The sequence below is a fragment of the Cannabis sativa genome, chromosome 9 (assembly GCF_029168945.1).
Source record: "Cannabis sativa cultivar Pink pepper isolate KNU-18-1 chromosome 9, ASM2916894v1, whole genome shotgun sequence".
Classification (NCBI taxonomy): Eukaryota; Viridiplantae; Streptophyta; class Magnoliopsida; order Rosales; family Cannabaceae; genus Cannabis; species Cannabis sativa.
In genome coordinates, this window is record NC_083609.1 from 51,136,420 (window position 1) to 51,152,201 (window position 15,782).

At 33.1% G+C, this 15,782-nt stretch overlaps 1 protein-coding gene and 3 non-coding genes across 4 annotated transcripts; 3 read left to right on the forward strand and 1 right to left on the reverse strand.

Moving 5' to 3' along the window:
- Positions 1-418: 418 nt before the first annotated feature.
- Positions 419-491, forward strand: TRNAK-UUU (transfer RNA lysine (anticodon UUU)). Its single transcript has one exon. It is a non-coding gene; the product is annotated as a tRNA-Lys (tRNA).
- A 546-nt stretch (positions 492-1,037) lies between these two features.
- On the reverse strand, positions 1,038-4,844 carry LOC115722717 (expansin-B3). The gene is made up of 4 exons (XM_030652002.2): positions 4,430-4,844; positions 3,644-3,950; positions 2,499-2,628; positions 1,038-1,659 (listed from the first exon to the last, which is right to left on the reverse strand). The coding sequence occupies exons 1-4, from the start codon at positions 4,599-4,601 to the stop codon at positions 1,465-1,467; spliced, it is 804 nt and encodes a 267-aa protein (XP_030507862.2). The 5' UTR covers positions 4,602-4,844; the 3' UTR covers positions 1,038-1,464.
- A 3,161-nt stretch (positions 4,845-8,005) lies between these two features.
- Positions 8,006-8,112, forward strand: LOC115724290 (small nucleolar RNA R71). The gene has a single exon (XR_004013088.2). It is a non-coding gene; the product is annotated as a small nucleolar RNA R71 (small nucleolar RNA).
- Positions 8,113-15,366: 7,254 nt separating this feature from the next.
- On the forward strand, positions 15,367-15,473 carry LOC115724226 (small nucleolar RNA R71). The gene has a single exon (XR_004013028.1). It is a non-coding gene; the product is annotated as a small nucleolar RNA R71 (small nucleolar RNA).
- The last annotated feature ends 309 nt before the right edge of the window (positions 15,474-15,782 follow it).

A 15,782-nucleotide genomic window follows, 5' to 3' on the forward strand; every position in this document is an offset into this window, starting at 1 on the left:
GTTTGTTACATGTGAGTATTGCTAGTGTTCAGTGTCATTTTCATACTCCCACTATATGAATAACATGATTTAATCTTTTTTTCGTTTTTCTAAATTTGAGAAGCTTAGCTAAGTATAGAACAAAATGCGTTCACATATATCTCTATTAGTGACTGTGATAATGTCTTGCAAATAATAAACAACGACTCCCTCCATATTTGTTGTAAAATTATTCATGTTAAAAAAATGTAGATATTGATGGAAGGAAAAAAAAAACTAGAAAAACTAGAAATATATTTTGAAATATAAACTGGAAAAACTCATAAGTCATATTAATATCGAATTGAATACATGCTCTATATTTTTGGATAACACAAAATAAATAAATAATAGTTGGCACTGTTAACAGAAAATGCTTTCTGCCAGTTTTAAGCATACAGCCGTCTTAGCTCAGCTGGTAGAGCGCATGGCTTTTAACCATGTGGTCGTGGGTTCGATTCCCACAGACGGCGTTGCTACTGCTTAAATATTCTTTTATGAATTGATTTGGTTAAATTTCCTTATTTTTTCAGAAAAACAATAATAAGAGAAATCTAGTTGACAAACTAATAATTAATAGCATTACTATTGGATTGGTTAACCATATTTACCTTGCTACATAATGCTCTCCCCAATTCGTAGTTGTAGTCTGAAACACAAAATCCAAAATCCCAGTAGCACTAGCTTCCTCCCCAATGGCAGCCACCACCAAGTCTAACTCGCCTACTAAATAAAAATTCTAGTGTTCTTCTCTCAAAAAATACCCAATCCCCTACTCTTCACATCAATTACCCCCTAACAAGAGACGAGAAAGGTTTCCTAATGAAATCAGCTTTGGAACACACCACCTCACCTTGATATTCTCTAATACACCGGTACTACAGCTACCTTCCAAAGCATTTACCGCAGCAAACTTAATTGCACTAATAGCAAACTTTTAGCATTTTTCAATAATTAATTGATTAGAAAAGAAAAGTGAGGGCTCATTGCCATTGGTTGTTAAAATATAAAAACTTCAGTTTAATACACCAACAATATTTTTCTCGTTTCATTAATAAACAAACCCATTGGTCCCACAAAAGTACAAAAACAAGCAAAGGTCAAACATAAAACAAAACATTACACAACAGCTCTCTCTCCTTTGGAGAGGGCTACATATTCTACATTCAGTTTTCCTCCCTAAAAATAATATAAGAAAACTAACCCCCACAAAAGGCATAATTAGATCAAAAAAAAACCAAACAACAAAAAGGATAGAAAGGAAAGAGCAATTGGGCACTCTCCAACGGCTACTTTTTCCCTCAAAAACAAACCAAACCCGACAACGGCTACTTTCGAGTCGTGGGAAACCAATAGAGCCTTTTCTGGCATAGATGAAGAAGAGATTAATTGTTTTATTCTCCTTCTCTATTTGTATAGTCGTTAATTACGGTTTTAGGGTTAGTATTAGAAGAAGTTTAAGCGGGAAGTGTAAGTTGCCTTAGGAGACCAATTGGTTGGAATGACGTCTCTGGCAGAGAGAGCTTTCCCAGTTGACAATGTCGTTAACTTCACTGAAAAAGGTCCTCTTAAAGGTCCTCCGACGAAACACCAATTAGCTCCCCATAGATGGCTCATTTGTAGCCATTCATTAGAGTTTGCCTGTAAATAATAACATCTCTCATCATTTTTAATTTTGTAAGACTAAAAGTAAATAATTCAGTAGAGTAAGAATAGAAGAAATTAATTAAAAGCAAAAGAATATATAGTATTCTACTGCACATGTTCTGAATTAGACTACTTTTAATAGTGGGGCCTATTCTATCACATGCACCAAATGTTATAAGCAATTACTAAAAGTGCTTTCTGGGGGAGGAGTAACACATTGGCTCCACTCCATTAGCAAATGAATATTAATTAAAAAAAATTAAAGTGAAAAAAAAAAACAAAAACAAAAAAAAAAACATATAAAGAAAACTGGGCGCCAATTAAAAAAAGGTATTTTTAACATATAGACAGCAATTAATTTTGGGCTATTTATATCGACAGAGTCTAACTAGAGAGACACATCCAGAATATTAGGAATTGCATTTAGACTCGACAATCCTCATATACAAACTCAATTCATAATTAATAAGACTGTACTTTCTTTCCTTTAAAACTAACTCCCTATAATAACTTTTGTGATCTTTGTGGGCACGTTTAGGCTTTTTAGTTCTTTATTTTATTTTATTTGGTGCTAAAATAATAAAAAGAAAATGTAGATTTGATTCACTTTTGACTACAAGATAAGAAAAGAAAAAGAAAAGCGCAATATTCCAATAACAATTTTCTTTTTTATGCTATTGTTGACTAGGCAGGCATGCATAACACTAATATCATCTTAACTTAAATGTACTAAAGTTTTACTTTCTCTTTTCAAGTTAACATGGGCTTTAAATTAGTCGGAAAGTAAAAAAGAATAAAAAATGAGTACAAAGAAAAAGAAAATGTTTACTTACTTGTTTTATATGCATTGACCCAACATCTCCATCTCCATCCTCAAACTCGACCAAAAGTGATAGCCAATAATTTGTTGAACCTTCATTCACATGGAAGGCCACGTTTTTACCAGGATACTTACATTGTGTCCTGTACAATACAATACAATATGTACAGATGATGAGAAGATAACAACGTGTATTAATTAAATATAATATTTATATATCAATTGATCTGATTCATTTCACAGTGTTACACTTTTTATGTGGCCATATGATATCACATTTATCATTGCATCATATGGGTACAAAATGGAAATTATAGTCCTCACTCCTCACCTAGTAGTATTTAAGTAAATTTACTTTTTTAGCAGTAAAAATATTTAAATTACAATCATATTATATTTAAATACTTCAATTATTTATTTAGCAAGAAATTAATACCGAAATTTTTATGCTCGTAGACCTAATGCGAAATTTCATTCATTCATTCAAAAAAACCATAATAATTTAGGTTTGTTAATTAAAAAAAACATAAATTTTTAGTTACTTAATTTTAACACAAATTGGACCATCCCTATTTAATATTTTGTGTAGCTAAGATTTTCACCGTAGGTATTCCTATATATCTCTGTACCTAAAATTGTTAAAAGGTATAGAAATATAGTCATTAGGCTTATTTGTACCCTAAGATCTTATAGAAAAACACTACATTATTTTTATTTTGTCGTAAATATATTTTTAAATTTATACTCATTTTTTCTTTTTTCTTATATATTTTTTTTAAAAAAAACATAATTAAAGTAAAAAAAAAAAATTAAGCACTAAGACAAAATAAATTAAAATAAAAAATACACCAAATCTTTTTTTTTTTTGTTAAAAAAAATTCAGAACAAATTTTAAAAATTAGTTTAAGTTAATGTTTTTTTAATAGTAGAGTGCCTAATGCTTATGTAACTTTTTTGGTTGCAAATACAATACCAATACCTAGAGTTTAGTAAAAAAAAACAAAAAGAGAAAGAGAAACTAAAAGGAAAGGAAGGAAACGAAATTTGGAAGTGACAAAAAAAGTGACAGTTGAATAAAATAAAAATAAAACTATAATCTCGATAGAGGGAATGAAGGAGATCCGACCAACATGGTACAAATGAAAAGCCCAAACATACCTTCGGTAAACAACCGAGATTTCGCCCCGGTTCCTGAGCTGACCACCGTCACCGGTCACGGCCATGCGGCCAAAAGCGGCGCCGCTAAGGTCAAAGTGGGTTCGGCCATTGGAGCAGTACCCACCGGGACACTCGTCAGTCACGATTATGGTCACTGCCCGCCGAGAGCAGATGCTGTGGTCGAGGCACTTCACCTTATAGCAAGCTCCACATCCTTCCCCGTTCTTGAACAGCACAGGGCTCACTGCCCCCACTCGAGCCCGAAACGGCTTTACGTCCACCATTGATCCATACCCACAAGCTCCACCTGGAAATTGACAAAATATTCATCACTTTTTTTAACAAGATAACGTGTCACCAAAATTGGACCAGACCAAGGTAGTAAAAAGTCGGTCAAACCAGAGTTGACCAGGATGATTTTTTTTTTTATAGAAATTTTCACTGAGAAAAAAAGAGTAAAAAAAGAAAAAGAAAACAAACCCAACTCGGGAAACTTTGCTTTTGTTTGCCGTAAGTAGAAAAAGAGCCAATGGCCACTAAAATTAAAGAAGCATTGCAAAATGAGTCAAAACAGAGTTGAGCCGGCTAGTTTTCCTGGCATTTTCACTGAAAAGCCAAATTGAACCCCTTTTTTTCTCTTATAGTGAAAAAAAGAAAGAGACGGAGAGAAGAGAAGCAGTTAAAAAAAACATATTTTTGGCGTATGAGAATAAATAAGGGTGAACAAATTGTCAAAAAAATGAGTTTGGCTTGGACATTTTTTGAGCAATGTAATGGGACTCTTACCGTCACTGCCGTCGCCTTCAGGGCTTCCGTACCAGGTGGCGGTGGCGGGTTTCCAACGAGTGTCGGTGAGGTGACTGTGGGACTGAGGCTTAGCCGCATCGACCAACAAACTATACTTGAAGACCAAGAGGAGTGTTAGTGCACCAAAACAAACTGACCGTACCAACTGCATTGTCGTTTGTCTCCGGTTAATCTAGGCCGCGCTACCACCAATTTCTGACTCCTTATACTATAAGGGTGAACAGTCAGAAAGAATGGCTTGCCGACAGTTATTTAGAGTCAATAGGCAAAAGGTCTAATAGTGTTTATAGACTGGAGTGAGCCCCTTAATCTAAGAAGCTTTTTGAGTTGTTCTTTTCTTTTCTTGGTCTGGGTGCGAGTGTGCCAGTATTAGTATATATAATGTATAGCGGAGCTTAACTAATAATATAAAAATAAATAACTGTTGAGAAAATACGGTTTGTCGATTTGAGCCTCGGTGTTTGATTTTATTTACAGAAACTGCCATTCTATAATGGGTCCCACCGGCAGTTGAGGCGTTAATTCCGCGTGACTATGTATGGCATTTTGTCAGTTGGAAGTTTGGAGGGCATTGAAGACGGGAGGGTGTTTTCGTCATTTCAGGATTTGGACCATTCTACCGTTAAATTTGTTTCTTATAGGCCACGTGGGAGCTGAAAGAGGTGATCGTGCAACGGAAATTATTATTATCCATTGGCATATTTTGGCAATGGCATATTTGAGATCCATACGAACGATGCCGTTTTTAGTACCAGTTTATTTATTTATTTATTTTCTTACAGATGAGTAAAATAACAACTTCATTTTCTCTTCGACTGTTTACTACAGGCTTATTTTTTTTTTGTTAGAAGACTCAATTGACGTCGTTTTGGTCTAAGGCAGTGCAGCTCAATCGAAGAAAACATTTGCTTCGGGAATAGTGTGAGCAGTTTAATGGTGGGTTTCATTGACTTGTTATCTTTTGGTTTCATACGATAGCAGCACTACCACTCTTAGAATCTTAGATATTTATATTTTAAATGGAATTGACACATGGTGTGGACATATACAGTTTTAAATACAAATTGTTTTGTTGTTCAATTAATATATTTATTCTAGTTACATCTTGTTATTATTTATTTATTTATTTATGTTTTTTATTTTTGAAAAAAATAAAAAATTCTAATAATAGGTAAATCAAACCAGTAGTTAATTATATGATGATATATTGCTAAAAAAATGAATAAACAAATATATGCAAACCGTGCCATTTACAAAAACAAGAAGAAAAAAAATCCTAACATCACTTTTTAACTAAAAGACTAATAAGCTAGCAAAAATGAAAAAACTAAAAGTAATAGACCCTTAAAATAGATCCTGTGAAATATTTATCATTTACTACATGCTATATATTGAGTAAAGTTTGACCCTTAAACACATCATACATATACTAAAATAAAATATATCTGTATTGGCTTTGGTGAAAGAGTAGATGTTTTGTGCAAATAGTAATGATACTACTGAATATTAGAATTGGTTTGCAATTTAGGTACAAGACTTGAATTTCATTTGTTTGATTATTTGTTTCTTTGTTGTAATACTAATTTTAATCCTTAATTATCTTTCTGAAATAAAGTACACAATATAGAGAGGCTTCGTTTTTTGTTTTTTTGTTTTGTTTTGTATTTTTTTTTTTTTTTTTTTTTTTTGGTGATTAAGAATATAGAGTAACAACATTTTTGTTAAAACGGTAGAAATTCTTAAATTCGTATTGACAAGAAAAAATTCCTAATGTTAAGGTCAGAAGATTCTACTTTTAGCTGACTTAATAGTTAATAGTAATATGTGTGATGTGGAAAAGGACAATGCCATATATAAATAAATAATATTTTATGTATAGTTTTTGTTTTTATATTGTGCTAGGGATTTGCGTCATTCGTCTCATTCACATTTTCTTTTTCCTGGTGAACATTTCTTTTGTTTTATAAGATAATTAATTAACATGTGATACAATATAGTGAATTAATGAGTGTAGAGTTGAATAATTAATCATATATATTATGTCATCTTTTTATGAGCAAATTAAGTTGCGGCTTTTGTTTCTTTTGATAACTCTTACGGGAAAACAGTTACCATAGGTTTGCTTGCACTACTCTCTCGATAATCAATTACATTTAAGCCTTAGTTAACTTTACAATTTCCATAACATTAATTATTCTCAGTTTGAAGAAGAACCACATGCATATGATACTTCTAAATTCTAAGTTGCTTATCGATACACGAAAGAATCTTCATTTTTTTTCCTTTCATTGTGAAATTAAATAATAATAATAATATATTCATGTTTTAACTTGAAATAATTAATGTTAGCGGTACTTAGAGAATATATACTAATCAATCAATAAATAGTATTATTAATTTTTTATATAAAAAAAAAAGTGAAATTTCATTTATTTATTTTTTTTATTTTTACAAATCTGAAGCTTTGTTAGATAAAATAAGAAATACAAAACTTGCAAGATTAAAAAGGAAAGTAAACAACAATTCCAAACTACCTCATCATCTAATCCTAAGCCTATCTTTCTACCAACATATGAAATTGTAAGCTTGAAGGACAATGAGTCCATAATACAAATGAACAAGTCATCTAAGATACTACAATTCTAATAACAACTCACCAATTTATCAAGCGAAATCTTTGAGGGTAAGGATCTTGATATGACGATCAATGCTGGCTCGAAGTGGGGTTTTTTTTTGTTGCAGACATTCAGTAGTCTTTTTCTTGTCTTGAGTTGGTGCTGGTGCCTGTTGATCCTGGTCTTCATCATCTGACTTCTTTTCATCCACTTGTTGCTCAGCCCTTGGCCTCTTATATTTTTTTCCACTCCTTAAGGAAATTGCTTAACATTGCTCTTTTGAATTACTCTCTGTAGTGCTTGGCAAGTTACCTTGATTTTGGTTGGCCATTTGAGTAGCCAACTGTCCCATGTGAGTTTGTAAGACCTTAATGGAAGATTTAATCTCTATCATGAAATGAGGTAACATATCTGTCTAAAGATCAGACCCTCCACTAGAGTCTTGTTGTTGTTGATTCTGTTGTTGACTCTGTTAACAGAATCCCTGTTGCTGTTGGTTGGGAAACTGTTGTTGGAAGTTTTGCTTACAACCCCCTTGGATGAAACCATAATTATTATTTTGATAGTTTCCAGTGGCTTGTGCTTGCTCCATTGGCAAACTGTTCACATCCACTGGACAAGTATCATAAGTGTGAGGTCCCCCACATAGCTCACAAATAACTTGAGCTTGCTTTGCTTGAGCAATCATCAACTTAGTCAAGCCCTCCACCTGAGCTGTCAACTTTGTTATAGCATCAACTTCATGCATACCCACAAATATTTGAGATTGGCCTCTCTCTGTTGACCATTGTTGGTTAGTCATGGCCATCTCTTCAAGTAGTTCAAAGGCCTCATTCGCACTTTTCCTCATAAAAGCCCCACCAGCTGCGGCATCTATGAGTGTTTGGGTGTTGCTAACCAATCCATTGTACAAGTTGTGCACTTGCAGCCACTTTTCAAAATCCCATGGTTAGGGCATTTTCTCAATAAGTCCTTGAACCACTCCCAGGCTTCATAAAGAGATTCGTTGTCATGTTGAATGAAGTTGTTGATTTCAGCTCTTAATTTGGCAATCTTTGTCGGATGAAAGAACTTAATAAGGAATTTTAGGGTCAATTCCTCTGAAGTGTTGATAGAATTGGGTGGCAAAGATACCAACCAAGTCTTGGCTCGCTCCCTTAATGAGAACGGGAACAGCCTGAGCTTGATGACATCGTCACTAACTCCATTCACCTTAAATGTCTGACAAAGCTCTTTGAAGTTAGCGAGATGCATATTTGGGTCATCTGTTAGCAGCCCCCCAAACTGGACTGAAGATTGGACCATCTAAAGTATGGTCAGCTTGATCTCAAAATTATTGGTGTCAACGGAAGGTGGCCTTATACAGGATCTGGCCCCTGTCAAATTTGGTAGCAAATAGTCCCTCAGGCTATGGTTATTGTTGTTGCGACCATTAGCATGGTATTCTACAGCTCCTTCATTGTTGCCATTATTGGCGTTGTCAGCCATGACTACGTTGTGCTCAATCTCTATTGCAGCCTTTTCTAATCTTTTCCTTCTTCTGTTCTCTCTGCAAGTCTTCTCTATTTCAAGATCAACAGGCAATGTGGCAGTTGCACCTTGATGTCTCGTAAACTAGTGAGCCTGAAAAAAAAAAAAAAAGATAAGAATTTGAAACCAACAAAATTAGTACTAAAATTGAAAAAAAACACAAAATTATAACAAAATTTAATTTTTAATAATATTAACTAACAATCCTCGGCAACGGCGCCAAAAACTTGTCGTGGTAATTGCAACACGTAAGTATACGTATCGTTTGAACAAGTATTACTCACAAAGAGTGAGGTCGATTCCACGAGGATTGTAGTTAAGTACGTTAAAATTAAACTCCTACTTCTATTCGGCTGAATAAAATTTGAGATAAAATTAAACTATAAAACAATAAGAATAATAAAATTCAGGAAGCAAGTAAATTAATAGGCAATGAATAAAAGTTAAGGCTTTCGATTTTAATTGTATCTATTGACTATGACCTAATATGATTATCTACATATCACCAAATTCTATGCAATAGCAGGTTTACTAAGGTAATTTATAGTCTTATCAGATATATAAATTTCAATTACATGCAAATTTTCTACTCTCGTGATAATTTAAACATGTAACATGCATTAAACACTGAAACCCTATAAGCTATCTAAACTATATAGGTACTCTCGTCTTATTTCGAAATTCAATTCTATTTCATTATAGCATAATCGACACTCACTTCTCCGATCTCGCATTGAAATTATAAAACAATTAATTGATGGCCAGGCAATTAAAGTAATTAAGTACGAATAAAATAAAATACGTAAAAATTGAAGGAAAATAAAATCATATTAGAAGCATAAATCAAATCAAACAATCTCCATCTAGACCGTAATTAACTGTTTAGCTACTCATGTTCATTGTAGAAAATTCATACATATTAATTTAGAAAAGAGAAGAGAATAGAGAAGAAAAGAATGCTAAAAACCCTGTTGAAAAAGCCTTTGTGATTGATTTTTATCTCCAATTTTTGTCCTCCTTCATTGCTTGTCGAAAACTATTGAAGCCCCTTCTTTTATAGCCAAAAAAAAAGATAAAAAAAAGATGCAAAACACTAAAAAAAAAAACATATTTTGCTTGGGATTAGAAGGGGCGGGCCGTGGCATGGGATTTCTATGCCTAGGCGCGGTCCCCCCTTTATTTAGGCAGTAAGTTTTCTACTGTGTCGACTGATCGTATTTTGGCCATAACTCTCTCGAAATTGGACGATTCAAGATGCTCCAGAAAAGAAATCTAGAATTTAATGTTTTGATTTTTTCCAATATCTAATCAGATCATTTTTTCTATTTTATAGTTTATCTTTTTGTGAGATCTTTTTTCCATCTTATTCCATTGATATTTTCTAATCTTCTTCTATTTTAAATCTGCAAAAAGAAAAGATAAAAAACGTAAAATTACTCCAAACAAGAGTAGAACTAAATTAAAAACACACTAAAAATTAACCTAAAAATAATAGTAAAAACAACCTTACAGTTTCATGACCGTAGAACATCGAATACAAGTGTTGACCTAACATGATAAGTTCTCCACTGTGTACACAAATGATGAGATAAATGTTATGCGTGATCTGTGAATTCATTACGTGAAAGCAAAAGCGAAGCGACAACAGTTGGCGTGTTAATCAGTGTGCATATATCTCGATTTATTGTTACTATATAGATCTTTAAATATATTTAGATGATTATAATTAGTGTTAACTTAATTATATATTTTTAAATATATTTAGACAATATTATCGTTAGTTTAATTATTGTGACTATACAAAATTTTAAATATATTTAGATGATAATAGCATTAGTTTAATTATTGTGACTATACAGATTTGTAAAAATTTAAAAATTAATGTAGGAGAAAAAATTGCAAAAAATCTATTTTTTTACTAGTTTTCTAATGTAACGACTAAAAAAAAATGCCGCTAAAAATTTTTTTATAATTAAAAAACGTAACAAGTACTATAAGGCACGGTTTAAAACCGTCGTCTATAATAGGGTATAGGCGAGGATTTAAAATCGTGCCCTATACTATAGGCGATAGTTTTAGAAACTGACAGGAATACTTTAAACGACTGTTTAAAAATATTGAGAAAAATTATTTTTGTAGTAGTGCTTCTATTGATAGAAAATAAGATTACATTAAAATAGGTTTTATTTAGGGCTTAAAATTTCAACAGAATCATCTTTGAGCCAAGGCCCAAACAGGGGAATGGACCTTGTTGGGTTTTGTGCCCGAAATAAAACCCATTTCAATATAATTAGATTTACTAATTAATAAAGATCAAAAATCATTTTATGTTGCATGGTTCATATGATTTATTCCATGATTATTTTTAATGTATAAATTCTATAACGTCCAGAACATATGTAAATATATATATTTGTTCATGATTATAGTGTCGTCAGCACAATAGAATATAATCATGATTATATGTTCAAAAGTTTAATTCCCATGATTTGTCAGTTCACTAGATTTAGACTGACATGATAATCGGCGATAAGGTATACTTACACCTTGGATAAGTGTTATGTCCTTTCCAGGGCATTGGTAAAGTTTACCAATATCGACTGTATGGAGTATACATTGGAAGGGACTGATATTGATCTTGGATAAGATATCATAAACTTATAGTTATATCTTTCTGAGTCAATATCAATGGTTGATCTTATTTATGAATTTTCACTAAGCAAGGGCTTAATTGTGAAGAAAAGAAGTTTTGGGGTCAATTTGTTAATTAAGAGACTTGTATGGTCTAATTAATAAATAACATAAATGATAATTTTATTTAGTAATTAATTATAATTATTAAATAAATAATTTTGGCATTTATAGGATTGAATTGGAATATATGGTATTATTATAAAGGACAATAAGTGGTTGAAATAAAGTGACAAAAATCTAACTAGAAAGTGGTTCACTTTAGTGAGCGGCGGTCATAAGTGGATTTTTACCCAATATTTTATTATTTTTTAATCCATGTAATTCAACCCTAAGCCCTAGTTGAAACTGTTGGGTTTTATGCCCTAAATAAAACTCCATTTCAATGTAATCTCTATTATTCAATATCAATAAAGAAACATAAGTATTTTTTACTCATTTGTGTGTCATTTGGTTCATGTTATCATTTACTTGTTTATTTGATTTATAAATTCATCCAAAACCCTTATCACATTTATGTTCTTGTTTATTGTGTCGTCAGCACAGTGGAAAGTAATCAAGATTATGTGATTAAAGATATATTCCTAGATTTATCAGTACACTAGGTTTAATTGATACGACAATCTACAACATAGTTTACTTACACCTTGGATAAGTGCTATGTTCTTTCCAGAGCATTGGTTAAAGTAAAGCTTGGGTCGGGTGCATAGAGTATGCATCGGAAGGGACCGATATTGAACTTTGAATCAGATATATTAAACTTACCGTAATATCTATTCAATTCAATATCACCTAGTTGATCCTAGATCAAATGATCTTAATCCTGATATGGTTAGGTTCGATCTCAGGAGTATTATACATGTTCTTTGATTTGTTAGTTAAGCCTACTTTTGGGTCAGGGTGATACGTACATTTTGGGAACATGGTAGTACAATTGAGTGGGAGCGCTAAACATAGATATGGAATCTATAGCTTCTATCTAGCAGATATAAGTGAAATGATGATTTCCTTTGAGCTTGGCTAAACAGAGATAAATGGTTGAGTACTCATTTCAGTTCGCTGAAATATTATTTATACGAGGCTAATTGTTTTAAGGATAAAATACATTGAAGGGTGTAACGGTAATTTAATCCCTATACTATGTAGATCATCCATAGAGGATCATTGATTATTGGGATTATAACAATGGATAATTGATAGCGTATCTATATGGTGGAACATATAGAGTGTTCTATATAGCTGAGAGTGCAATTCTAAGTTCTATGCGTGGATGCAACAAGGAATTAATAAGTCAGTAAATTTACTTAGTAAGTTCTTGGTCTGCTTATTGGAAGCTCAGATATATAGGCCCATGGTCCCCATACTAGTTGAGACAATACTACTTGTAAGAGTCAGTTAATTGATTTTGATAAATCAATTATAATTCTAAAATTAGACTATGTCTAGTTTGTGAATTTTTCACTAAGCAAAGGCTAAATTGTGAAGAAAGAGTTTCTAGGGCTTATTTGTTAATTAAGAGACTTTGGTTAGTCTAATTAATAAATATATTAAATGACTTTGTTATTTAATAATTAATTTTAGTTATTAAATAGTTGGAATTGACATTTAAATGGTTAAATTTGAAAATTGGCATTTTTGAGAAAATAAGATGTAGAAATGATAAAACAGAAAAATTGCAAAAGTGGGGCCCAATATCCTAAGCCTAGGTCAGCCACTTATGTAGGTATTTATCATTTATTTTTTCATTATTTTAATGCCAAATAAATCTAACCTAACCCTAGGTGGTTGACTATAAATAGGTAGTGATGGCTTCAAAAAAAAAGATGATGCATCTTATTCCTTCAGAGAAAACTTAGTGCCTTCTATCCTTAACCTAGCCGCCACTCCCTCTCTCTCTCTTCTTCACCATAGAAACCGAACCCTTGAGTGATAGAGTGAGTTCCTACACACATGAAGTGGTACCTCAATCATAGTGTGGAAGATTGTGAAGAATCCAGATTCAAGAGAAGGACATTCGGGCTCAGATCTTGGTGATACTCTGCGACAGAAAGGATACAAGGGTTAGAGATCTAAGTGGAAGGAGACATTATATTCCGCTGCAACCACTGTAAGGTTTCTCATACTTTATATGTGTTTATTTAATATCGTTTTAGAAGTTCATATATAGGATGTTAAACAACATACTTGTTAGTAAATCTAAGATCCTGGTAAGATAATACCAACAGAAACACTATAAAAGGAACATTATACTCTCACTCATCCAACGAATGTCATCTTGACTATTCAATCAACCTTGATGAGAGAGTTCCCTCCTTAGTGATTTCAGCCTTGTTGCGATAATTTAGCACACGCAAGTGTACGTAACGTTTCAAGTTGTAGACTCACTAGGAGTGAGGTCGATCCCACAGGGAGTGTAGTTAAGCACGTTAAAATTAAACTTTTACTTCTATTTGATTAAATAAAAGATAGGAAAAATAATGAAGTATAAGAAAAATAGTTGGAAGCAACGATTCGAGAAAATCGATAGTTAATAAACTAGGGTGTCGATTTCAATTGTTTTTATTGAATATGGCCAAATATGATTATTTTCCTAATATTAATTCCTATGCAATAGCAGGTTTACTAAGGTAATTTATAGTCTTCTCAGATATATAAACCTCAATTACATGTAAACTTTCTACTCTCGTGATAAATTTAACATGCAACAGGCATTAAACACAGAAACCCTATAAGCTATCTAAACCATATAGGTACTCTCGTCCTATATCGAAATTCAGTTCTATTCTACTATAGCATATTTGACACTCACTTCTCAGATCTCGCATCAAAATCATAAACAGTTAATTGGTGGCCAGACAATTAAAAGTAATTAAGCACAAATAAAATAGAATACATAGAAATTAGGAGGAAAATAAATCATATTAAAACCATAAAACAATGTTAAACAATATCCATCTAACCCTAATAAAGTGTTTAGTTACTCATGTTCATTGAAGCACAAATACACATATTAACTGATAGAAAAGAGATGAAAAATAGAGAAGAGAAGAAAAGAAGAATGCTGAAAACCCTGAGCAGTATGTCTCCAGTATTGCAGTTGATCTCTCTACTCTGTATCTGAACTCTCACTTTTTTTCTCTCTGAAATTGCTTGCTGAAATCAACTCTCTTCTCCTCTTTATATTGGCCTCCACGTCCCTAAAAAGGTGGAAAACCGCACATGTTTAAATTCTATTCAGATTTGAATTTTCGGGAAACCTCACGCCAGAATTTTTTTCTGTTGACAAAGAGGCGGGCCGCAGCATGCTAAACCCATGCCGCGGCCCGTGTGGCCATGTGGGGTGTTTCCGTTGACTTCTTCAGGTAGGCGGGCCGTGGGATGCTAATACCATGCCGCGGCCCGTGTCTTCCTCTGCTCTCAATTCCACACGTTTTTATCCTTTTTCCGAATTTGATTCTGATATTTTCCACCGGGATATTTTCATGTGATATTTTATCATTTTTCTGCTGATATTTTCCAACTCTTCATCTATTTTAAATCTGTAAAATTAAAAGATAAAAGCATAAAAATGCTCCAAACATAATTTAAACTAAACAGAAAAATGTGCTAAAATTAACCTAAATTTAATACTAAAAATAACCTAACAAATTCCCCCAAACTAAGCTTTTACTCGTCCTCGAGTAAAGTACTAACTAAACATTAAGTAAGTCACTCTCCAAAACATGAGTAATTTTCAAGTAGCTTCAATAACATGATGATGAAAAAAATTCACTTATGCATATAATCCAGAATTTCAGTTCACTTACACCCTTAACAGATTTCAATTTATTTTCATTTAGCTCATGAAACCATAGAATGCAATTAACTAACAATTGAACCACTTTATGCATACCTGCAACTTTTTTAGATGGACCTCTTTCTGTTGACCATTGTTGGTTAGTCATGGCCATCTCTTCAAGTAATTCAAAGGCCTCATTAGCACTTTTCCTCATGAAAGCTCCACCAGCAGCGGCATCTATGAGTGTTCGAGTTTCATTCATCAGGCCATTGTAAAAGTTGTGCACTTGCAGCCACTTCTCAATCCCATGATTAGGGCACTTTCTCAGTAAATCCTTGAATCTCTCCCATGCTTCATAAAGAGATTCACTGTCCTGCTGGGTGAAGTTGTTGATATCAGCTCTCAACTTGGCAATCTTCACAAGAGGGAAGAACTTGGATAGGAATTTGAGGGCCAATTCCTCCCAAGTGTTGATAGAATGAGTTGGTAAAGAGATAAACCAACTTTTGGCTCGTTCCCTCAGTGAGAATGGGAACAACCTTAGTCTGATGGCGTCATCGCTAACTCCGTTCATCTTGAATGTCTGGCACAGTTCTTCGAAGTTGGCGAGGTGCATGTTTGGGTCTTCTGACGGCAGTCCCCCAAACTGGACCGAAGATTGGACCATCTGCAGTATGGCTGGCTTAATTTCAAAAGTGTTGGCGTCAACAGCAGGTGG

Excerpts from the sequence above, each read along its gene's own strand:
- LOC115722717 (XM_030652002.2), bottom strand. The coding sequence starts at position 4,601 with ATGCAGTTGGTACGGTCAGTTTGTTTTGGTGCACTAACACTCCTCTTG. Across the intron at positions 3,951-4,429 it reads TGAAGGCGACGGCAGTGACG|GTGGAGCTTGTGGGTATGGA; the intron begins GTAAGAGTCCCA and ends GTCAATTTCCAG. Across the intron at positions 1,660-2,498 it reads GGTCAATGCATATAAAACAA|GCAAACTCTAATGAATGGCT; the intron begins GTAAGTAAACAT and ends TATTATTTACAG.